General features: G+C 40.5%; 1 protein-coding gene across 2 annotated transcripts in view; it reads left to right on the plus strand.

The window, feature by feature from the left end:
* Positions 1-23,870, plus strand: part of NKAIN2 (sodium/potassium transporting ATPase interacting 2) — a 557,924-nt gene extending 534,054 nt beyond the window's left edge. The window contains exons 6-7 of one of the 2 annotated variants that reach the window (XM_086744415.1): positions 15,090-15,171; positions 20,691-23,870. In XM_086744415.1, the coding sequence (XP_086600541.1) occupies positions 15,090-15,171; positions 20,691-20,700 (92 nt within the window). In that variant the 3' untranslated portion in view covers positions 20,701-23,870. Of the gene's footprint in view, positions 1-15,089; positions 15,172-19,005; positions 19,086-20,690 lie in introns of those variants that run through there. The other variant, XM_086744414.1, reaches the window with a different exon arrangement.
* Positions 23,871-25,371: the final 1,501 nt, after the last annotated feature.

Here is a 25,371-nt window from a genome sequence, read left to right on the forward strand (position 1 = left end):
CCAAGCAGGGCTCTAACTCTGGGTGCACTACAGCTGAATTGCGGGACCCATCTCCAAGGGTCAGACAAAGGTGGCTTCTCTTGTCAGTGGTTTGTCGCTCCCAAAGATCCCTTCTGCATCCTGCTCCATGTGGCTGGAGAAACTCTGAGGCTTGGAGCAGCTTGGATCTCCATCTGAGAAAGAGGAGGCAGGATGGGTGCCCAGCAGGCCTGCTGCCTACCGAACGCTCTCCTCTTTGCTGTTGTTGCTGGTATGCCTAAGCCAATGTTATTCTTATCTCATTAGCATTATTAGCTGCAGCAATTAAAAATAAAGCATGAAAATGTCAGCAACAATCATTACTTGGAGGCATTCAGTGGCTGTAAACTTATTGTAGCTCCTCATTTGTTTTCCAAATTCGTATTAGGCCTGCATTTTTCAAAGGCTGCACATTGTTTTTGCTAACATTGAAATGTTCCTTTAATGTGCATTTCCTCACTAGCAATTTGGCTCCCTGCTATAAGTTGTTACTGCCTTACTAAAAGACAATTCAATGTATTTTTGAAAATGTTATTAAATATAGAGATATTTTGTGGAAAACCCTGAAATGTAAGCAATAAAGCAGCATCCTCCTGGGGCTTTTTGTCTGTAGGCAATTAAAAATGAAACTTGTGTTACTGAAGTGGGAATTCTGCACTCGCCTTGCAGGTTCTGTTGAGAGAAAGAGGATTGGCTTGTTGTTAGAGGGACAGCTTTGGCTGCGAAGAACCCCCAGCCTAGAAAAAATCATCATTTCAGTCTGTGTCCCATGGCAAAATCCTAATCCAGATGGCTCCCTTACAGACACAGAGAGGGGAAAGAAACAGCATTTACCTACCAGAACACAATGCCAAGTCAATAAGAGAATAAATATGATCTATCTGACTGTTGCCTGAGTACCTTTGCACTGTCTCATGTTAGCAAGGATCCAACTTTCACATACCCTACCTTCTTTTCTCTTGGCATTATTTCCAGGTAAACTGCAAAGCAAAAGAAATTGCAGCTGGGTTAAATAGATTTTTGCAGCATATTCTCTTGAGCCCAGCTTTTGGGGATGTCTGGCACAGAAATAAAGCTCTAGATAACCCTTTAAAATTATTTTCACACCCCTATAAAGGCTTGCATCCAAGATTCTATTTGAATTACTGAAAACATTCAGGAAGACAATACCCCAGATAGGGGATATCTACTGGTGAGCAACACAGCATAGCAATTACGTGCCAATAAACTCAGTGCCAAACAACAATCCACTCTGGGATCCTAGGCCTCACCTGGGAAGTACGAAGGTGATGACAAAGATTTTCTTTTAAAAGACAATATTAAATTCATTAGTTGTGAGAGATGTGAAATTTTAACAGATGGAATAGGTAGAAAAGCCTTTTATTTTTAGCTCTGTTACAGGCTGCCTTCCACCTCTGGGCAGGTTATTTAACCTCTCCGTACTTCTGTTTCCCATATTTAAAATGGGAAATAATGACAGGGACAAACTCACAGGCATGTTACTTCATAACTTTGAGCTTCTCAGATGAAAGGCACTATTGAAGTGCAGAATATGCACAGGTATCACTTTATTTCTGTGCCAAATGCTTTTCACAAGCTGCTTCATGAGACATTACAGAGGAATAATACTTCGGCTTCCACCCCTGCTTAAAAATCTCTAAAACAAAGACAAAGAGAAACTGGTAGCAAACATTTGGCTGTTAACTCTGCTTCTTTATTTCCCTTCCCATTTTCTGGTGAATATAGTTGTAAATTCTGAGACTACCAGGACAGGAGAAAGACAGGAAGGAAGCAGAAACTAAGGCTGAGGGAGATGGCTGAAGAGATTGTAACCATCTTTCTGCATCAAGGCCGGGCTTGAATGCATCTCTGGAGGTTGGTGTCCTGGGCAGCCTGGTAGGTCTCTTCCCCCCCCAGCTGAAAGATGACACACCACAGCTGCAGCATGAGATGCAGCCCTACCAAACACAGAGTTATCTGTTACGCTTCTGTAACACAACACAGGGTAGGGCATACCAGGTCTATCCAGCCCAATATCCAGCAATGAAGAACATCTAATGCTTACTTCTGTATCTGTTTGCCATATAGGCATATAAGAACACAGCAAGTTTGTGGTTCCCCAAAAATCCTGACAGTAATCTGCAGTTCAGGGACTTCCTTAGCTGGAAGTGGTCTCGTATTTTGTTGCCCACAATGATCTTTTCTTCCTGGAAGTGCACTCCTGTGTTTGAACTAAGAACATTTTTATCAAACACAGACCCCTCGAGAGAAGGAGTTCCAGCATCTCAGCTGTACATTTTGTTAGTTTTGCACCTATCTTTTGTGTAATGTGTCCTGTGTCTTTCCCCGGAAAACATCAATCACACAGTCTTCATCTTCTCCATCTTCACCTTTTCCATGCTGCCACAGGTTTTATAGACCATCATCAACTGCTTCCCTCAGCCTATGTGGAAATATTACAGACCTTGTGATCATTTTTTGATAGGTGGGAGGGAGTTTCTGCATCTTCAAACCCTTTATATCATAGAAATACTAGAAGCGGAATCTGTCATAAAGGAATAGCAGTGTCATTAGGAGAAACAGATTTGCATTTTTGGGCTCCTCACTGATGCCACAAAAAGTCACGGATGATATTCATATCACATACCTACAGCCACATGTAATTAGGCCTGCAGTTTAAACTATCAATCAAGATTTCCACCACAGCCAATGGAGGCAGGGATGTAACTACAAAGAGCAATTTGCCCTCTCTGTGGTTGTCATCAGGGTGAACCACTGGTCTGAGTTGTTTGGTTAATGCTAAGGCAGTCAGAGGTAATATAGGAGCAAATAGGCATAGGAACAAATACACGGCAATATTTAAAACACAGTTGTTCTCCAGCTGTTGAACAGGTCATTTATGAATGAGAATTCAGTGAACAGGCTACAAAAGCTGAAGCTACAGCTTGTTTTTTGCTCAGCTGCACTCTCCAATTTACAGCCTCTGGCTAAATTAGAAGCTTTTTCCATTTACTTGTTTCATTTAGTGTGGTGACTGCTACATGAACTAAGTAAACCAAAGGGATGGAAAAGGGATGCCTTCGGCTGTCAAGATGCTGATGGAAGTGTGGAGGGAGAGAAGCCTTTGAAATCCCATGGTACTGCCTCATGCTTATCATCCTAAAGAGAGCTGTCTTGGAGAGCTGCAGTGCCACCAAGAACACTTAGGAAATTCCCTGAGATGCCTGTACAGCATCAACCTTTTGCACATATCAATAGCTGGTTCCTGTGTCATTATTTCCAGTCATGTCCTGTCTTTGAGGGGACCTTTCGCAAAGGAGAAGGCTGGTGTTGAGCATCTCATTCTCACTGGTGCAGCGCACATGCACTCCGCATCCCACAAGGCGTGCTCGCTGGTTAGAAAGCACAGGCTGAAAATGTCTGAGCTGCAGAGCGTGAGGCTAAAACGCAGAGGGGAGAGCCTACGGTGGGAAGATATGACAACGGAAACCGGCTGCGTTTGAGATGCAAATGGACTTGAGCAGTCCAAGGTGTCACAGCGCTTGGCAGACGTTACACAGCCTGGTCTGTGATCATTTGGCACTGCACTGCAGAGAGAGAAACAAACTTAAAGCTCAGAGGAGGTGCAGTTTGTTTAAATAATAGCAAGTAATTAGTCTGAAGACAAAATCAGTGATGGCATTTTATAATTACGATTAATTTAAAGGTTAATTTCCTTTGGTGCTAAAATCTTATTTAAAACATTTACCAGGAAAGGAAATTAGGATGTTACTATCTAGATGCATAGAATGCTTCTGGGAATCCATGCCTATTATCACTAGAAAATTAGGTTAGACTCAAAGTGGGAATTTCAATTCATTTTAGGGTATAATAGATGGTGGTCAGGGCCTTGAGTCAGAAGGGTTGCTTAGGGTAGACTGTACGATTTGCATTTTCTTTGTTTGTGGGATTAATTGCAAATGTTTCTAACAAAAGGGCTGGGTTTATACATGAACAAGCTTGACATGAAAAGAAAATTGGTTATGGATTGCTGCCTTTGTAACTAATGAAGTTGATGTTCAAGGAATCCCTAGGAGATAGGGCTGTGGTATGAGGTAGATAAAATCACATGGGGGGAAATGGTGGTGTTGCTGGCTCCATCTATGACAATTTCTCTTCTCCCTCACTGTCTTCCCTGCCACTCCCGTTGCATCCATCACCACCTCCTGTGGGGATTGTCAACTTCGAGTTTTAAAAATGTCTAAATAACAATGTAGAGCTTGAAGGAAGTAACATTTCCATTCCAGCAGCTCATCGCAATGGGATACTGCTTTAAAAAATCAATGCATTGTAACAGCCACAGGGATATACTTATATTGCATCATTTTTTTAACTGTTCACCACTCATATTTTTTCTTTTCAATAAAAACAAGTTGCAGAATTATTGGAAAAGAACGGCATATGTGGAAAGGGAATGAAGAGTTAACTTCTCGTTTACGAAGAAAGATGCATTTCATATCAAAACATTTTGAAAATATCACTTCTTTTGTTATGAATTAATTGTTTCAGGAGAGGAACACAAAGCAGTCTGGATCACAAAACAATGTCCCACACTGCTGCATCAAACCGGTGGCAGAAATGCTGTAGTAACTAGTGACAGTTCTGACAACAAAAGCTGCAGATGATTTGAAGAGATGCTCAGGTTGTTGCTGCAGCTGCATAGGATGTGGTCTTCCTGGCCATGGAAATGTTTTGACATTTAAAAGTAAACAAAACTTATCTTCAAAATCAGGAAAAATCGGTAAAATCTGAGACTCTCCACAAGCTGAAAATTGCATGGAAATATGTTTCAGGCAGACCATCATGTTTTGTTTTGATTCCAGTGGAAGACTTAATTTTGATGTGAGTCATTTATCGCTACTTTGCACTGAATGTGGAGGGCAGGCTTTGGGGGCAGGGCCTCCTGCGCTGTGCCCAGAGGAGCATCTTATCCTTCGCCCTGATGGAAAGAGGGCAGCTCAGGCCTTGCCAAGTGCAAGCGGAGGAGCAGCCCATGGGAAGCCATACAGGGCTGCTGGACCCCTTCCCCACCCCAGTTTCCCAGCCTCTGAGGGTGGCTGGTTGCCTCCTTGGGGGTTTAGCCAATATGAGTCGGTGTAATAGAGCAGGTCCTGGCCACCCAAGCATAGTCTGAACTGAAGAGAGGAGCAGTGATGAGCTGCTACAGGTGGACCAGACTCATTAACCATTTCCAGTGGCCCTGAAAAGGACACCTGCCCACAGCTTTATAGTGTCTTCCTCAGTGAGACAGTCAACGTGAGCTCCTCGCGGTTTCCTACATGCCTGGGACATAGCTTTGTACTGAATTATTTTTATCAGCTTGCCTTCTGTTAAAGTTTTCCTTATTACTTTTCCTTTTAAATATCTAGATAGGTCTTCGTTAGCATTGGATTGTTAACTTTCATAGATTTGGGCCTTAATTCTCCACTTTTTTTGCACCTACTAATGACTCTTATTCTAATTTATTAGTGTGGTGGTCACACTTGGAGGCCACTGCCCCAGGCATTTTCTTTTTCCTCCTTTTTTCTTTCTTCTTCTCTTTATTGCTTGACCCTAGCAATGATCTGGCTAAGAACAATATTTCCTAACGATTCATTTGATAACTTCTATGATAATTCAGTCTACCCCACATTTTCTTTAATCCTTAGAATGATTTGTCAGTCAAGAGCTGTTTCAGGGCTGTAATTTTTTGCTCAGTACTCAAGCATGAAAATTTGAAAGCAAGTGGCTGTTATCCAGCAGTGTCCAGGTCTGTCTAGTTTAGAAAAATAATATATTCTTCAGAGTATTAATGTCCTCATAGCTGAGTGGAGGTCCTTTACACACTCTTTACAGGGCGTTGGATGAGCCCCACTGTGAACTTGGACAAGCCTTGCAAAGCCTTGCAAGGGCGAGGCAGCAGCCTGCCTAGCAACCCTATTTCCAGGTCTATAAGCCTGACAGGTGGCTTGCTGTGTTTAGCAGATATAAAAGGCAGTGCTGACCATTTCAGTCCAGTATTTCTCATTGCTGCAGCTATGCTCCAGCCATTTCCTCCTGGCCTCTGGCTCTTGTTCTTGCCTGCCCTATCCCTGGTCTCTGTTTCTGCCTTCAGTTGCCGAAGCCTCGCTTGTGTTTCCCAGTCATTGCTTGGTTACTCCTGGCTGCTTTCATCCTGGCTCCCTTCCGCTCATCCATGATCCTGGTTCCCACCTCCCTGACATGGTTCCTGCTGCTGGCCAGCCCTACCTTGCTGAGGCATTGCTCCAGAGCATAGTCTTCCTCACCTCCTGCCCTGAGGCTCTGCTGCTGATCAGACCCCTCTCCACCTGGGAGTTTGAGATGCATTTCAGTTTTTCTAATTTTTGAACCCTCAGTATCATTCATCCTGGTGTTTTCTTCTGGGCACAATCATGAGCTGGGCTCACCTTGAACGCAATATCTGCATCCATGCTTGGTACTAATTACAAGGAATATCGGGCTGAGATCGCTGTCAGTACCTCTGTAAAGGCAGTGACACCAGGTAGTGCTTGTCAGATTTCACAAACCTACCTACCTCCCAGTCCTACATCTTGTCTCAGAAGGGCTTATCAAAGAATTAGCCAGGGGATCAACAGCAACAGAGACAGAAGAAGAAGCTGCAAGCCCTTATCTAACAACAAACACGATAAGAGAAGAATCTGGATTCTTCCAGATTCCACAGTCCCTGTGAAGCAAAAAAAAAATTACAGAATAATTTTGACTATTATAAAAAGTAAAAAGCATGGAAATAGTGGCAGTGGGGCAGAATATGAGCTGAGAAACTCCACCAAAATTTGTGCAAGGGCTTCCCTTCCCTGTTCCTGTGGACATTGTAGGGCTCAGAAATGCTATGAGCTTACGGTTTAAAAATCTGAGGTTTTAGTTTCACCTTGCAAATAGGTGAGCTAAGAGCACTCATAGGCAGTTACTGGCTGTTTGGCAGAAATGCAAGAACCAGACCGAGTACCCAAGTCCTTGGGCCATTTCTGAACCCTCCTGTGCCAGCGGGAAGGACGCAGTCTCACATATTGGCAGATGCCCTCCTTCCCTCTGCTTTGCCTGGCCTTGGCTCTATCCCATTTTGTGAGTCTAAATCACTGTGCACTCAGCACAAAGACCAATAATGTTTGATTATTGTTGTAAACAAACTTTATTGAGATTGTATTCAAGCAAATCTCCTCCTGTGTGCTATATTGTGGAACAGCCACCAGGCCATGCTCACAGCAAAAAAAAAAAGCAGCAGCACTGAAGTGTTTGGAAGCATCTTTACCAAACAGCAAGGTGGGTAGCAGGATACTGGCAAAGCTGCAGGAGCAAGGGTGTCCCCATATGTTCTTTTATAATTTTTCCCATATGTCATTTCCAAAGTTATTAAAACTAAGTCTAATTTTAATCCTCTCCATTTTTTCTGAGTTTGGCCAGGTTTTAGCCACCAGCATTTGTGCACAGCTCTCTCTTGCCTCACATGCTCACTTCTGCACTGACAGTAACACCAGTGACGTTGTTTGCTGCAGTTTGTTTGCCATCTCTCCTCTCTCCCAGCTACTCATCCAGTGAAATGCCTTGCTGTGGCAGTGAAGCTTAATCACTGCACCTCCGAGGCCTGAGTCCGGGAGGCCAAGTCTTTGGCATCTGGAGCCAGTATACATAAGTTTAAGACCTCACATGTCAAATGTATACCTCATGTTCTCTCTCTGCTACACTGCGTGGGAAATATGTTCAGTCGTGACATGTATGTGCAAGCAGCATCCATGCACACATGCACATGCGCTTCCCTGGTCATTAGCACTTTTTAAATGGTGCCATCTTTATCATGGGTAATTGTAATTTTTTAAATATTATTTTAGTGCTTTAGATTCATGAATATGTTTAAGCACTACTATGATGCCAAGCACTGTATAAATATGAACACCAGCAGTGTTTCTTGGAACTTGCAATCTATGTATTAGACAACAGACAACTGGTGGGTACAGGCAGAAAGTGAGCACAGAGAAGCTATGAGCAAATATTGTTCACTGTAGTAGGCAGGAATATAAGTGCATTGGCAAACTAATTATTGCCAACAGAGCAAAGAAAAGTTTTAAGGAAAATAATGAGAGAACTGGTTTTGAAGTAGTTCTGACAAGGAGAAAAAGTGTTTGGAAAATTTACAAGTATGGAGGTCAAACTGGCAGCATGAGAGCAGAATTTCTTTTTTAGAAATGGGAGGGCAGATTAATGTGGAGCCTCCACAAAAAGCCTTAAATGTAAAAATATTTATCTTCTACTTGGTGTAATATGGAAAATGAAATCAGTAGCAGGATATGGAGAGGAGTAACATAGCCAAAGAGATGAGTCCTGCAGCTTTCATCTCCTTAACTCCACATTTGGTGAGATTTTAAAAAAGGAACAATTGTGGTGTTTGGCACTGAGAGCCCTGAGTAAATGCTATAGCTGTGTCAACAGATAGAAAAGTCTTCTTCTTCAATATGCAAAAATAATCTTTGGAAATTAAATCATGCACAGCCCAATCAAAGTCAACATCTAACGAATATCCTCAAATGACAGGTAGACTTGAGGGTACAAGTGCCTTCTTTCACTATAAGAGGCAGCAGGAAAGGTTAGGGAGGAACAGCTAAGAGTTATGGTTTTAGCCGTGCTGAACTGGAATTGATGTTTAATTATCCAGGGGTAAATATCACAGAGAGAAGCTGAAATTTCAGTTTGTATAGGAGGAGCAGGGGGAGCACAAGCCAGGTTCTCCATGACACCTCAGAGAGCCAACAACAGCAGAATTTGCATTTGCAACTGTGACTATCCAGTTTACGTGAGGTAGAGAAAAAAGAAAACGCAGAGGTCATGGGACTCTGACATCGAGCTGGAGGTAGAACCATCAAGAAAGGAGATGAATGATGAGAGGAGGAAGATGACCACGTGCAGAGGTGAGAGTGGAGGCCAGTGACACAAAGGTTTCAGGCAGAAGAGAGCAGTGGCTGTGAAAAAGGTGTCTGGAAGGCCACTGAGAGGACTGTGTGCATTGGTTTACCAGTACCCAAACTTGGATAGGAAGAGGTGATCTGACTGCAGTTCCAGCTGTGTGCAAGGGACAGAACACAAGATGGGATAAAATCTTATACAAAAATGGAGGGAAGTAGCTCCAGAAAGTGTCTGAAACCATCAGGGGAGAGAGAGTGAGAAAAGCAGGGATAAGGATGGGGTTGATTTTTTATTAAAATAATTTGCATGTACTTGCATTGGGAGGTAAATGAAAAAAAAAAAAGAGATCAAGAGAAAAGTCTGTCACTGGGACAAGCAGAAGTTTTACAGGACAAAATTCATGTGACTGCAGTGAGAGAGAAGAGGAAATAAACTGTAAAAGGAGGAGTGAAAAAGGCTGGAAACCTGAAGAAAGGAGGACTACTTTATCAGTTTGCTTATATAAGTTTGCTCTGCAATTGCAGCCCAGAAAGCCAACTGCATCCTGGGTTGCATCAAAACAAGCATGGCCAGCAGGTCAAGGTAGGTGATTCTCCCCAGCTTTCCTGTAGGCCTCCTTCAGGTACTGGAAGGCTACTATAAGGTCTCCCTGGAGCCATCTCTTCTCCAGACTGAACAGCCCCAACTCTCTCAGCCTGTCTTCATAGGAGAGGTGCTCCAGCCCTCTGATCATCTTTGTGGCCCTCCTCTGGACTCGCTTCAACAGGTCCACGTCCTTCTTATGTTGGGGGCTCCAGAACTGGGCGCAGTACTCCAGGTGAAGTCTCACGAGAGAAGAGTAGAGTGGCCTGTTGTGATAGGACAAGGAGTAATGGTTTTAAACTAGAAGGAGGTAGATTTAGATTAGATATAAGGAAGAAATTATTTACAATGAGGGTAGTGGAACACTGGAACGGGTTGCCCAGAGAGGTGGTTGATGCCCCACCCCTGGAAACATTCAAGGCCAGGTCAGACTGGGCTCTGAGCAACCTGATCGAGTTTGAGATGTCCCTGCTCCTTGCAGGGTGTTGAACTAGATGACCTCTAAAGAACCCTTCCAACCCAAACTATTCTATGGTGCTATGATTCTATGAAATGGAAGAGATAGTGTGGAGAGAAATAAGTGGAGATGAGAGGAAGAAAGCGGATGCAGAGGTGATGGGGGAGTCTGGAATGGAACTAATAAAGCTGGAGGAACCCAGCCGCTTCATCAGGGAGATGGACAAAGTGAAGGAGAAGAGGAGGAATCAGTGACAGAAGTCACTCTCATTGCAGGCTTACTACAAAAGACATTTTCACTTTTGAATAAGGAGACACAGGCAGGAAGCACATGCTGTGGTGAAGGCAGGGTTGATTGCCGGCAGTACATTCACTGCTGTGAGAAGCAGGGCCTCATGCATCAAGGGCAGAGGTGAGATAATCCATAAAACAAACAACAGTAGCAAAGGAACCAAGTAAGGAGGGGATCTGAAAGCAGTCAAGAAACCCATACTGCAGGCCACAGGTTGGGCAAGTACATGTCTGTTTCCCAATCTTTCCCTTTCCTTTTCTTTGCAGATAAAGCCACTCATCTCCCTCCTCATTCCTAAACTCTGTATCCTCTTCTATCTAGCCTGCATTGATTTTTACATGCCTACTGAAATGCAAGGAAAGCCATAGCATCAGTCACGTTTCTATATGCATATGCCCTAAATGACTCTTTGGGTCAGATCGTCAGCTCATGTAAATTATCCATGCTTTGATGAAGTCACTGAAGCTATAAATACACATATATTAGCTGTAGACCTGAATCTTTATGCTTCTGTACATATATCTTCAGAGGAAAATTTCTATAAGGAGAATAGTGTCTAATCTTCTGGTTTCTATTTAATATCTTTCCTTCTGCTTTCTATAGGAAGATGTTATTGCTCTTATTCTACACTGTTTCCTTTCTCTTTGTCCGTCTGTCGATTTAATCAGTTTCATTGTTTCTCACTGCTTATGGGGTCTTTTTTGTGCATCCCAGTTTAATGGTCCCTCTATACACCACAAACTTCCAGAAATGAAAAATGAGAAACCCGTTTATGCCTCTCATCCAGTCCTGATACACAATGGACACAGTGGGGTGTTCAAGAAACGTTTGGATGTTGTGTTGAGGGATATGATTTAGCTGAGAAGTATTGGTGATGGTTGGACTGGATGATCTTTTAGGTCTTTTCCAATCTTGATAATAATTCTGTGAAATTCTAATTCTGTGAAATTCTGGGGACTGTGACTCTGAGTGAAGGCTGAAACTTCACATTCCTGGGGGTACTTAGTAATAGAAAATATGTCCCTGTTTTGAGCCATGTGTCCTGTTTGTGTTACAGTTGTAACCACAGTCATATGCCTGACAAGCCTCTTAACACTAGCAAAGGAGGAAAACACTCTGCCTGAATTTCTTGTAACACATTTTACAAATAAATAGTGTTCTTATTATCCTATTCAAGTCCAGCTAGGAAAATAAGCATCTCAGCACCCAATGTTTCAAAGAAATGAGTTTCTGTGTTTATTTGTATATGCACATGTGCTTTTACTAAAGCAAAACATGACAAAGAAGCCACTTGTGATAACAGTGACATGTAGGATGAATGTAAAATAGAATAGTCAAAAATGTGTTTGATGGATGAGGTTAAGGATGGAAGCTTCTGTAGCGATTCAGCTAATGAGCCTCATTTTATTCATCTCATGTTACTGCTGCCAGGAATGTATCAGTCGTACAACACTTTTAGTGACCTTTCAGGCACAGCCAGGATAAAATGCCTGCAGAAAGGGCAGCATTTTGCATACTTTAAGAAACTAGCTCTGAGTCCACGGGGAGCTTTTAGCACCGTCTGAACATTGCAGGCTCTGCAGGGATGAGAAACTGCCACCATCAAGGAAACTTGCTACTAAGAATTTACTGAAATCATTGTGTATTGGAGTTCACTTTCCATTACATACCTTTACCTGCCTTGCAAACTTTCTTGTTGTGTGCGAGAAGCCATTGTATGTCTACAACCCTCTGCCCTACCATCGTTTGGTTACACACATGGGAACTTTCACTGTCAGTTGAAGGCAGAAATGTCTCTGCAAGCTTGACAACCCAGCTTGTTAACACTCTGTGTTTACTCCATGTAACAGGGCAAAGACACAATGCATGCAGATATATTAAGCATGTGTCTTTCTCTCATGCCCACACAAACTCATTTTACTCAAAGGAATCTTTTTCTTAACACGTTGATTTAGCTTTCTGAAAACAACCCTAAAATCACCCTTAAGACCTTTTGCCCTATGACTGCAAAACAGAGTAACTATGCCTGCAGCCTTCCAATAATGGTTTACCAGTTGCTTGAAGGGTCTTGGGAAGTACACAAAGCTGGATAAATGCATTTAAGTAACATCTGTAAAATGATATGGGTTGGCACCAGCAAGGCACTCAGTTCAACATAGATATTTTCTGACTTGTGTTGTCAAACGCCAAGAGAGAGAAAAAAAAAGGAAAACCGGGTGAAAGAATAAAGCAACAGCAAAGATACGTCCATTCTTTTTACTGCAATCTTTGTATCTGAATAAGAGGTTTTTTACTTCCTCCCAGCCCAGCACTTCACTTAATGATGTTCCTATAGTGAATTCTTCATTCTGTGCGTATAAACTTAGTATACTTCCAAAGACATGCTCACATGGTAATAAAGTTATTCTAATGGTTACAGACGTTGAGTAAGCAGGAAGCAACAAACAGTATTTATCTTGATTTTAGCAAGATTGTGACCCTATGAAAGGTTTGTAAAGAGGACAGGGAAGCACTGTCCAGACATAGTCATCATAAGTTGTGTGCAGAATTGTCTAAAACTGTATTTGAAATGTAGTTATCAATCAGCTAGGATAACATTTCAGATGGGATCCTACTGGGACCTTGGCTAGGGAAATAATTCTCTTAATTATTTTTGTTAAGGGCAAGCACAATAGAGGAGAGAACATTTGTAAAAATTTCAGATGAAACCAGACTGGGAGGGGTACCAGCAATTGTGAAGATAGGATTAGAAGTCAAAATGATCTTGAGAAGTGGCTTGAAATCAAGAAGATGAAATTCAATACAGACAAGTACAAAAGAACTCCTGTGGGGAAGAATCAATCAAGTGTCTTCAGATAAAATATGGACTACTTGGCTAGACTACAGTTAGTGTAAAAATATTAAAATAAAGATCTGGTTAAAAAAAAAAAAAACCAGCAACAAAAACCCCACCTTGTTATTCCAAGTAATGTACAGAAGGTCTACTTGGCAGTTGTTCCAGTTAGTCCTGATTTGTGCAACACACACTATAAGAAAAACATAAGCAGACTGAAGAAGGATCTTCAGGCTTGGAAATTTAGAGGCTTGGAAAACATGGGCCATGACAAAAAAAAAAGTTTGAAAGATGGATAGCATGAAAATACTTTTTGAAAATGCTTAAAAGTAGTTAAAAAAAAAGAAAAAAAAAGCAGCTCGTTTGTCTTCATATCCATAGGGAGAAAAGGTCGAGATGTTAAAAAGTAGTTAATTTGCAGGAAATTACATTTAAATTAGACATTAGGAAGTTAGGTGCGGGGAAAGACAACACAGAGAGACTATAGAACCTCCTTTGTTAGAGATGTTAGGGATTAATTTAGTAAAACATTCTGGGATAGGAGTATATGTAATGTTGCCACAGAACAGAGAATCAGCTAAATTATTTCTACAAGGGCCATTCTGGCCAAGGAAGAAGGTGGATGACAGGTTCAACATGTCTGCAATTGCAATGGAGACATAGTGTACCAGTCCAGTCTAGCGTTTTGGTGGCTTTTTGTTTCCAAAGTAAATGGTGGACAGAGGAGTACAAGAATTTGATTTTGTAACATGTCTGGAATGGGTGTGACTCCATTGATAAGTGTGGCACCCGTTGAGGGGCACCTAAGTATAAAATAACCTCATAAATGCAAGTTTTAAGGACTCCAACCACTGTGAAAGTTATCAAATCAGCGGTTATAAATTTACATTTTGTGATTTTTATGTGAATGCTACAGCATTTTAGATCCACAAGAAACTATCCTCTATCAAAGAAACTTTTTTTTTTTTTTGCTTTTAATGTACATAGAGTCAGCCTGTCAGTAGCAGCGCTCACACCTGTGAAAAATGCACTTCCATACCTGAACTCTTTGGTTCTTTTGTATCAAAGCAACCTCAAATTCACATCTGCTCTGTAAAAGTCAGTATTTCAGGGGTGAGAGCTGCCCACAAATAACCCCCAAAAGCCAATAGGTGGGTTTCCTAGTGCAAAGGAAGAAAAGGGTGCGCTTTTACCTTTGTAAAGACAGTGTTATAGCAGAGAAACAGTGGTCTCAGGCTCAGATCATATTGAATTGCCCTGGCAATTGTTTAAAATAAACATGAGAAGACCATCGGGAACTGGCAGTGGTGTGAATTAATAAATAATTCCCACCCTGCAACTTTCCTGCAGACCCCCAGCGCCTTGAGAGAAATACAGGTTTCCTTAGATCTGTGAAGCCTCATCTCTGAAGCTCAGATAAATTGTTCCAACTCTCTGTTCATGCATTTCAACCCATATGTCAAAGCAGGGAGTCAGAGAAACTTCTGTCTCTCAGACAGAGTCAGATCAATGTGCTCTCTCCTCTACATCACTGAACTACAGTATGACAGCAAGGCAGACACAGTAACCACAGTCAGAAGCAATGCATTCATGCCAATAAATAAATGGGTTTCAGCATTTTTAATATCTCAATAGCATGTTGGTTTGTACTCCGATGAGATTGTCTACTTGAAAAATAGGGATGTGTGGCTGTTTCTGATGGACAGATGACTGTTATAAATGCCTCATTGTCTTTCTGTGATTTTACAATTAATTTTATTTTGAAATTTAAAAAGGCACTTTATCTTTATTTTTTTTACCCTTTTTCTACACCTCCACAATTAACTGGTCTAATTTTAACAGGTTATTAGGGGGTCCGTCAAAAATAATCTCTATGCTGGGTGTTTTTTGAATGATGGTTCCTATCCTTTCTGAAAAGATATTGCTAATGAAAGCAATTTTCCCCCCTTTCAGTTGATTTCATAGGTGGATTTGACTCTTACGGCTATCAAGGTCCACAGAAGACATCTCATTTACAGCTACAGCCCATGTATATGTAAGTACTTAACTTCTGAGATACTCTGCAGAGTGGCAGGCTGATATTAAAGGATCATTAAGCTGAAAGATGATGTGACTTAAAAATTCGGAATAGGCAGAAGCTATTTTGGAGGGACTGAATTCACACTACACTTAAGTGCCAACATTACTCTTCTGTTGAATTATAATAATTTCTTATGGCAGGATACAATGTGTCGCAGTTGTTTAAATAACAGCCAGCTCTCACCTGATTTTCCCCTGTTTTCATTCAAGCTGTTTCCAATTAAAGGCAATGAGAATTGGATTTAGTAAAAAAATAAAACTTGTTAGCAAAAAAAAAAAAGTGTTTTTTTAGTAAATTTTACCAAAAGTTCAGCAACTTGCTAATTTAGTGGATGCATTTAGCATTTGTCTTACCAGCACATCTGTTCACTGAGGCACCTCTGTACCTCATTTCCAGTCTCCACATTAAAAAAAAAAAAAAACAAAACCAAAAACTAAACACTAATGTAACAACATATGGCTTTTAAAACCAGTTTGAATAGAAAACAGTATTCTACTTAACCAGTGAGAATGAAATCTCCATCCACTGCCTTGGAGTACAGCCTGATATATTAGTGGATTAAAGGGGTAGTCAAATCTCAGCACATACACACAACTGGAGTACATTCACACTACAGCTAACACCCAACTGTAGACCACTCTAGAAATAATCATCTCCAAATATTTCTTGTGCTGATGCCAACTGCAATTCAGAACAGTCCTGACAGCCTAGATAAATCTCACCTCACTGCTGCAGCCTTTTGAAATGTTTTTTATTTACCGTCACTGGCCTACACGGTAAAATCACAGCATGGAACAGCTCACAAAGGGGCAACGTTTACTTTTTTCCTTTGTTTCTCTTCTGAACATTTCTTTTGAGGAAAAGAACTGAATACAGGCAAACAACACCCATCCCAACATACACTTCCATTCACCTCTGAATGCAATTTCATTTCTTCTGATTAGTGGAAGCAAGTCTGCTAATGGATTAGTGGATTTTTGCACGGAACTGGCATTTACTCCTTTATCAGTGGTACAATCAATTCTGTGGTAGTGCTTAGGATTGGGCCCTTTGGGAGCTTTGCTAGGAGCTTTTTAATAATCTCAAATTACAATAGTGCATATCTCCAATGCCATCTTAACTTCAGCTTCCCATCTGTCTGTGCTCAAGTAAAGATTTTTCACCTGCACTTTTGGCACAGTGCTGTGCATTTAGAAAATGTTATTTCCTTCCTAGTATTATGTGTGGCTCATAGGTACTTAGAACATTTCTAATCCTATTTCTTTCTCAGCATACCATACCTTATCATCAACATATGGAGCCCTCTAGCTGAGATATTATCCTATTCTCTTTATACTCTCAATGTTTCTTCCAGAACAGTAGATTGCATTTACTGAGCATCTTCATACTGACTGAAAAGAAAGTTAGATCTGTGGAAAAAAAAATAAGGCAATATTTTTAAGCTTGTAGCTGAGACAAAGAGATATATGATTAATCCATGTAAACTGTGTTCCGCCTTATTTCAATGCTGCATTCTTACTGGAGTATAGGTGATTTTGCTGTCTTAACTGACAGACAGAAATCAGTATATAAGCTGATGTTTTGTCCAATCAACCCACAAAAGTGCTGCCATGTCTCAGCTGCAGTCAAACAAAGGCACTTCATGTTTCCCTCTAACTGTATCGTATGTGACAAGGTTCTCTAGAATTGTTATAGTCTGTCCTGAAGAGGCTGGAGGCTGTTACAGCATTTAGTAACATCTTGCTGTTATTTCCAACTGAGGCACACCAGGAACACATGCATATGTATTCACACTGCAGTTGCTCTGTAGATGTAGGCAGACCATTAGGTAAAGGAGTGACAAATTCGAGTGTCAAATTAATCAAGCTATGGTTTGATCTGCTTGTAGCACTATTTACAGCAATATTACATACTGGCAATCAAAACATACTGATATGATAACAGCAGGCCATACTCGATGTTTTAAAGCTTTATTTGTTGGGAGGAAGAGTTTGGTTCCCTCGGGATCTTGTTCACCAAAGAATGTCAGTGTTAACTTACATAGTACTCAAGGAGAAAAAAAACAAACAGGACTTTACATTACTCTTTGGGTGATGTCGCCTGCACTTTACAATGCTCAACGTCTCTCAGGGATGAGTAAAATATAAGAATCATTTAACATAGAAAGGCAGAGAGTATGGTAAGATAGGATAGGATAGGATAGGATAGGATAGGATAGGATAGGATAGGATAGGATAGGATAGGATAGGATAGGATAGGATAGGATAGGATGGGATAGGATAGGATAGGATAGGATAGGAATAGAACTAGACTAAACCTTCTGCTTTATGGAGTATGTCGCCATACTCTCACCACTGTCCAAGGTATAACCACATCCATCTAGGATACAACTATACCCATATATATATCCTTATAGCTGTATTCATATAACTATTTTCACTACTGCTACAAAATATCTTTGAATTCATAGGCAGTGGAGGATATATTAAGCATCCTCCTGTATAATTCCTGCAAAAGATTGAGAAAATAGAAAGGTAACTAGTTGCCACCTCTGCATCCTCTACTATTCAGGCTCACATTGGGTACAACTCATGGAGCTCTGGGTTTGTAAGATAAATAGGAGATAGTTGCCTTTAAATCATCTGGTTAGTAGCTAACTATATCCAAAGGCATGAGAACACCTCTTTTTGTTGTCTGTGGTGGGGTAGTATCTATAGATGTGCTAGGCCTGCTACAAAAGTGAAGGAGAACATATGGCCTCAGCTTTGAAGAACTTACCAAAACAATATCAGCTTCTACTGGTTGTACAGAATGTACAAAATGCAAATTTCAACATATATTTCAGTGATAAGCACAGAGAATCTCCCATATATTTACCAAATAGATTCATATACAGAAATAGTCCAACTCTTAAAGACATATAGAGTTGTGTGGTAGGTCTCAGTCATCACCCACATACTGATTGCTGACGTGAATTGATTTAGCGGATTGCAATGACAGAATTCCATCAACACAAACTTTTATTTCAATTCAAGCCAGACAGATTTACATCCAAGTGATTTAAATCAATTTTAACTGTTTGATACATGCACAGTTTAATTATTATCCTGAAGGAATGCTGGGTTTGGTAATTGCTAACTGTTAAGACACGCTGTTTTGTAACCAGTTTCCTCCTGTGTGCTAAAGTTAGCTCTTCATTTTGTTAATTTGGAAGTTATACTGAACCTACACAAACTTACATGTGCAATTAAATAATTATATTGATTTATTCAGGCTCCTCATGTTTACACTTCTATTGTGTCAGGACTTTTTTATTTCAGGAATTATTACTTTTTATTTGTGATATCAATCAAACTCTACTTATAAGAACATTCCAGTTCACTTTAAATGCACACAATATATTTGTATGGAATTTTATCGGTTATGCAAAACTACCATAAATGAACATGATACTTAAGGAAAAAAAATCTTGGTTTATGAAAAAGAAGTGTCATTTGTAGATAGTGAATTGAGGTGACTATCTCTGGCTACTGTTTCCTTAAATAGTCTAAAATTATTAGATTCAGGCTCACTTTGTTTCTTTTCTCTATATTTTAGGCTTTGAATTCCAATGACAACTCTCCTTATCATCTCTCCCAATTTCACATTTAATTTAAATCAACTTGCTTTTTAAAGAGAAATAAATATTCCATTTGAAATTATGTTTTAAATAAAACCCTGGTGTTTTGGGGAAGATTTCTTATAATGACGTTTATCTACCTGTTATAAATGGCTTTTTTATTATTTAAGTGCCAACAGTGTGCTGTATGCTGTACAAGCAAAGAAACCTAGACAGTCCCTTCAAAACGAATATGCTTTTTAAAGAGAACAGGACAGAACCGGTGCTCATGTACCTCCGTGCAGTGTGGCCACAGCTGATCTACTAAAAAGCAGCTTCCTGGCATTCTGTGTGGGAGATGCCAGTGCTCATTTCCAGACCATGGGACAAGAACACAATAAGATGGTGGAAATCAATTGTCAAGAGAAACTTCTGCTCTTGGGAGGTGACCAAGGAAGGTGACTAAACACACTCCATGGCACTGATTCTGCTGCACATGAAAAAACAGTTATAGTTGTGGAACAAGACTGCACTGCATGATCACTGTTCTAAAAACAGTAGGAATGAGGGAGGGGATAACAATTTTTCTTTATGTTTTTCACAGCAAACTTGTTTGCTCAAGAAAAGAAGAAGTGAAACAAAAAAAAAGCATGCACGCCTGATGCCTAATGCACTGGAGAAATTGCTCCAGTTTAGCCCTGAAGTGAAGCTTGGTTTCCTTGTATTCTGTGAAGTCTTAGAATCTTTGCACTATATATATCTATATAAACACACACATACACACTATATATGCATAGAAACACATATACCTATATACACGCAGACCCCTTTATATATATGTGTATGTATATATATGCCCACTTATGCATATTCTGCTACACAAGATTATTGGTAGGCATTGCTTTTCTCTAGAAGGCACTCTACGACACTTTATGGCTAATGGGATTCTATTTCTCACTAAGTGTTAGAGGGATTTTGACTCAGTAACTCAGACAAAGAGGAGTGTAGGAGGGGTTAATGTATTTGTCTTAGTACCTGGTCCCATCTCTCTGTTGTGTTTACATGTGCATTATGCTGGTGATGGTCTCCTAGTCTAAGGCTGTAGGCATTTGTCTAGATAATTGCACATACTGAAGGTATGACCTACTTTACCATTCAGTTGATGTATAAGTGAAACATAAGCATGACACAAAAAAAACCCAGCACCTAGAGTATAACCACCGTGACACTCAGCAAGTTCACGCAGTACAAATCTGGTGTGTCACTGTCTCCTTAAGATTCATGTTTGTGGAATTCAGATATTATGGGCAACATTTCATTTAAGCAAACTACCAGCTAAGCCTTCTCTAGCAACCAATAGCATCTTGTCTGTTTTAGGCTGAAAGCTGGAGTTACAAAACACAGCTTTGGGACAAGACTCTTCAGGTATACAGGGCTGCAGCGCTCACTCGTGCACTCTGATTTGTGAGTGAGCCTCGAGTGACTTTCCCAGGCAGCTGCGATTCAGCCCTTCTGTCCTGCATACCGCATCACTTCTTACTTTTACAAAGACAGCTACATTTCTGATGGATTATTATAGTTCAGGTCATCTTCCAGTCGACATATGGACACATAGTTAAGATTCTAATTAAATATCACTGCTGCTTAGAATGGTTTAGAAAACCTGTGCTGACTTCTCTGACAATGTTCCAGAGAGAGCCAAGCGATCACCTGAGCAAACACCTTGCCTTTCTGTCCCCTTTGTCCCACATGTACCTGAACCGTTACTGGTTGGTGGCTTACACTTGCTTGCAAAAGGGCACCAGAGCAGCAGGGTAGTGATCAGATAGGTATATGGTGAATTATAAGTATCTTTCTTTTTCTGTCTTTCTTCTAGGTCAAAGTAAAGAAAGGGGCTACTCAACATGGGCTGGAGGACCTGTCAAAGAAACTGTTTCAGGATGGCCCCTTGGTTCTTCAAAGAGAAAAAAAAAAATCCAGTTTTTATGCTAAAAAGAAAAAAAAAAGCTGATTGAACAGTGAGACAAAAAACAATGAACACCTTCAGCCCTTCTTTCTAACAGGTACTAAGGGAGATGCCCCAGACCCCCATCTTGGACCTCCTGTCTCCCAGCACCAGAGGGGCAGAGCAGAGGCGTCGGTGCCATCTTCTGGCTCTTCCCTACCCCGGCCACCACCTGCACAGTCCATCTGGATTAAGACATGAACCCAGCCCGTTTGGTGCTTTCAGAGCCCCCTCTACGCTCCTGACCACGTCGAGTCTCCTTAGTCAACACGACACTAAAAATACCAGGATGACCTTGCAGCAGAAGTCAATAGACAGTGTGTTTTTCGCCCTGAAGGCTGTACAGTTCATACTTGCCTTAACCCAACTGCGTTGCACATCAGAGAAACTCCGTGCAAGCTTTCTGAAGTAACGTCCTTTAGGCTCAACTTGCTGCTGTTAATTCTGAACGATTTCTAAGTCAGTGGTTTTCTTCTGTTTGGTTTTGTTTTGTTTTCATGTCAGGGAATAAGGCTCTGTTGCTCCACGACTCCAGAGCGACCAAGTAGAAAACTGCCAGCTGTCTGAGAAGTGCTTTACTTTTGAGGCTCCACAGTGGTCAAGAAACAGTTTATAATGGTTAAAAAAAAAAAACAAAAGAAATGAGACCTTTTGGGGGTTGGGATGGGGAAAGGAGTAACATAAACTAATAACTGAACCTACTGGAAATAAGCAGCAGAAACAGTGCTTCTTAATCCCGCTGTTTTTATTTATTGCACTGTAGGTGCTTTTATAGCTATCTCTAAATGTCTTTTACTAACTAAAGAGACATCTGCAGATTTCTATCTACAAAGGCCAACTGAATATGTACTAGCTACATTTACTCTTTTATATCTAATTTCAACTGAAAATTCTCTGTAAGTGAGGTTTTTTTTCTAATTGCTCCATAAGGGATCCATATATTTTATTTTTTTGTTTCAGTCGGGGAGGGTGGGGGACTAGTTGAGTTGAAAAAATATTGGAGATCTTTTTGTGGTATATCTGGGGGATCTGTTGTGTGTTAGAACGTGTATTTTATCTTCCTGTATTATTGTGGCTGAAAAAAAAAACTGTGCTGTTTCGTAGTTGGCAACAAGATGCCTTTGGGAATTTTGCTAGTAGGTCAATGTGTATATGAAATACTCTAAACTCCTAGGAACATATGTTTTGTTCTACATCTGATCTGTATTTTCAAGCACTTAGGTGGCTTCATTAGGAAAAACACAATATTTTGCTCAGGCTTTTCAGAAACTTGGATTGTCATTGTTTCTTTGCTCAGACCTTGCATAGGCAAACGCACGCACCTACCACACCTGAGGTGACCAGGTAGCTTTTGAGAGCGAGAGGGAAGGTCAATGCTTGGAAAGGCTCAAGCTGCCCCTGAGCATCTCCCTTGCTGGCCAAACCCTCGCACCCGCACGGCTCCTGAGCTCCCACAGCCTGTGCGCTCATGCCACTCATCCATCCCTGTACAAACCAGTGCCCTTTGCTGTGTCTGCATGGATGTACGGTGTCACAAGCAACAACTCTGGACAATGACAGAGGAATAGGCATTCATTAGTGAAAATAAGATATGGGACATGTTCAGGAACTATACGTACATTTATTCAGTGAGATTTTATATATATATATATATGTAAGAGTGTGTGTGTGTGTGTGTGTATGTCTATGTATATAAAATACACACAAATAACTACTGACAGCAGCTGCATAACCCGGAAAGCCTCTGATGTGCAGGGCCAAGGGCTCCATCCCCTAGATCCTGCTAGGGGTTTCCTGCTTGAATTAGGCATGTCCCCTAGGCCTGATCCCATAAAACATTCATTGCTGATTTGGATCTCAAATTAAAATTTTCAGACTTAGGTACCTGAAATTCTGAGTTCATTCTGGATAGAGCTGCTTTTCACTCTCACTGCAGGGAGGTTGGACTAGATGAGCTTTAAAGGTCCCTTCCAACCCAAACCATTCTATGACTCTATGATTCACTCCCTGGAAAATCGAGCAACTTCCAAGTGCCAGGCTGAAATTTCCTGTAACTTGAAAAATTTCAAAAGTTTCTACTTTTATGTAGTACTAAGTATACCAGCTGTATAGTATTAAACACAATGTAGGTATTTAACTGGAATGAAAATGTCATAACAGGGTATTTTAGCTTTCCCTATATAACAGTTAATCAAAGTCATATTTCTACAAAAATCATTTTTCAACATGAAAAGAAACCAGTTTAGGCACCTAAGTAGCAATCCAGTTTTCAGAAGATAATTTTTCATACCTTTCAGTGATTTCCCACAGAACAGCAGCTACTGATAGTTAGCAATTTTAGAAGGCAGACAATTTAATGAAGTGTCTACACATAGGTTTTAGGCCTGATTTTAATTTAGGAAGTTTTGGCCTTAATTTCTCTGTGTCTTAGTCTTCCCATCTATAAAATGGGAATAATATATGCCTCACAGACTTTTTGTGAGGTCTGAATTGTTAACATTTGTAAAGTGCTTAGGAAATAGGAAGCACATGTACCTATTAAGAATTACAATATAAATGCAAATTCATGTATTACATATAGAGTAGATAGATAGGCACACACTCACATACACACAGTATACATATATATATGTACATACATACCTATATGATGTTGGTATTCATAACCCTCCTTAAGTTGCAGTTAAAGCACCACCATTAAAAAGAAATTAGGACTGTTGACTACTAAACTAAATGATTAGTGGACAGATCTCTTCCGGAAGCAGTTTAGAGCACAGTAATGTGAGAATATCTGGATGACATTTTTGATTTGTACAGCTGTATCCTCCTCAAAATCCAGTAAAGAATGTTATTTTTCTAGGCTGGGCTTTTGTTATAAACTTAAATATTCAGAAGGCAAGAGATACAATCCAAATGTGTCTTTTTTTTCTTTTTTTTTTTTTTTGGCATTTGTTAATTCTGAATGTATTTTTAACAAAAGTGATTTTTTTGACTTACTAGTGTAATTTGCATTTAAAAAAATAAATGGAAAAAATATAGGTTTCCAAGCTATTCATGGCTCCCTGCTGCTATTCACAACTCACAGGAAACGTGGAATTACTGTACCCAACTGAGCAACAATGCAGGATAAAGAATCCTATTACATTTACATGATGACAATCCTGATCTGTGCAGAGCATGGATGTGACAGTACAGAATAGAAATTGCCAGGTCATGACACCATTTTAACTCTGCCACAGGTAGCGGTTATTTTCATTATCACTGACACTAAAAGGTTTCTTTTACAAGGCTGAATGCAATAGACACTTCACTTAGAAAACGAGAGGTTTTTGCCCACTCATCAGGAATTTCAAGCCTGTGATAGGTTTACAGTTACCAACAGTGCTAAGTATTGCAAAAGTAATCCTTGTTAAGAGGCAGCTATTTAAGATGGATATTTCTACTGCATTAATACTCTTTTATATGCTGTTCATTGTCCCTACACTGAAATGATGAAATCCTGTCTTAGGCAGCTTCTTTATACAGCTCACATACATTGACAGTTTGCCTGAGGTCATTTAATAAAGGCAGAGCAGAACGGTGTACTTTTCGAGACACTCGATCATGCTCTCCTAAGACTATTCCTTAGAAAGAGAGTTCATTAATTATTGGCATTAGGATTTTTTATGTCATAATTATCGTGCAAGTGATACTTTTCAGTCAGGTAAGGAGAAATGGTCTGTGCTCTGCTTGTGTAATTTAAGTACCGGTTGCAATACTCCGCTGCCGTAAAGCATTTTGACAAAGGCTAGTACGGTATGTATTGATCCCTGGGTGTCTCCGGACAGGAGCAGCTATTAACTCAGTGTCTGAAGGTTTTGATCATTTGCACTCTCATCCTCATTTGAGCACACTGATAGTCGGCAAGGCAAAACTCCATACAGCATGAATCCTTCCAGTTCGGAGTATTTTTCTTTCCAGTCCTCTGTTTTCTTTTTCAATGCAATTACCCAGAGGATAAGGATTTTTCTCACAAAGATGGAAAGCCCCATGAATAGACTGTGTATGTCTTGCTTGCTTTCTTTCTGCTGATGAGTCTTTTCAAGATAGCTGAGATTAAATTGATAGACTTTTTGAATTTGTTTTCCAGCTAATCTGAAACTGGCTTCTTCCCAGCGCATGTCGACTGGCAACAGACACTAAAGGTGAGCCAGGTTTTATTGAAGAACTGACACACAGAAATACTGCAGACAGTGCCTTGTCCACTGCTCCCTGGAGAAAGATGTAGTTGTTGTTATGCTAATGAGCGTGCTCCAAGCTATGTGCAATATTATATGTAATTACCATCATAAAAGAAACTGCCCTTTAGACTGCAGTTATTCATTCATGTATAGAAGTGATACAACACAGAATGAGTCAGTAAAAGATGTTTCCTTCCTGTAGTCACTAATACGCTTCATCCCCAGTCATGGACTGGAGAAATGGACTGTTTGGTCTCGTGTCCTGCTAAGTCCCTCTGTTCAGACCTTCACCGAGAGGGACAATTGCATCCAGTTGGAGTTGTGACTATTGC

The sequence above is a fragment of the Chlamydotis macqueenii genome, chromosome 3, assembly GCF_036417535.1.
Source record: "Chlamydotis macqueenii isolate bChlMac1 chromosome 3, bChlMac1.mat, whole genome shotgun sequence".
Classification (NCBI taxonomy): domain Eukaryota; kingdom Metazoa; phylum Chordata; class Aves; order Otidiformes; family Otididae; genus Chlamydotis; species Chlamydotis macqueenii.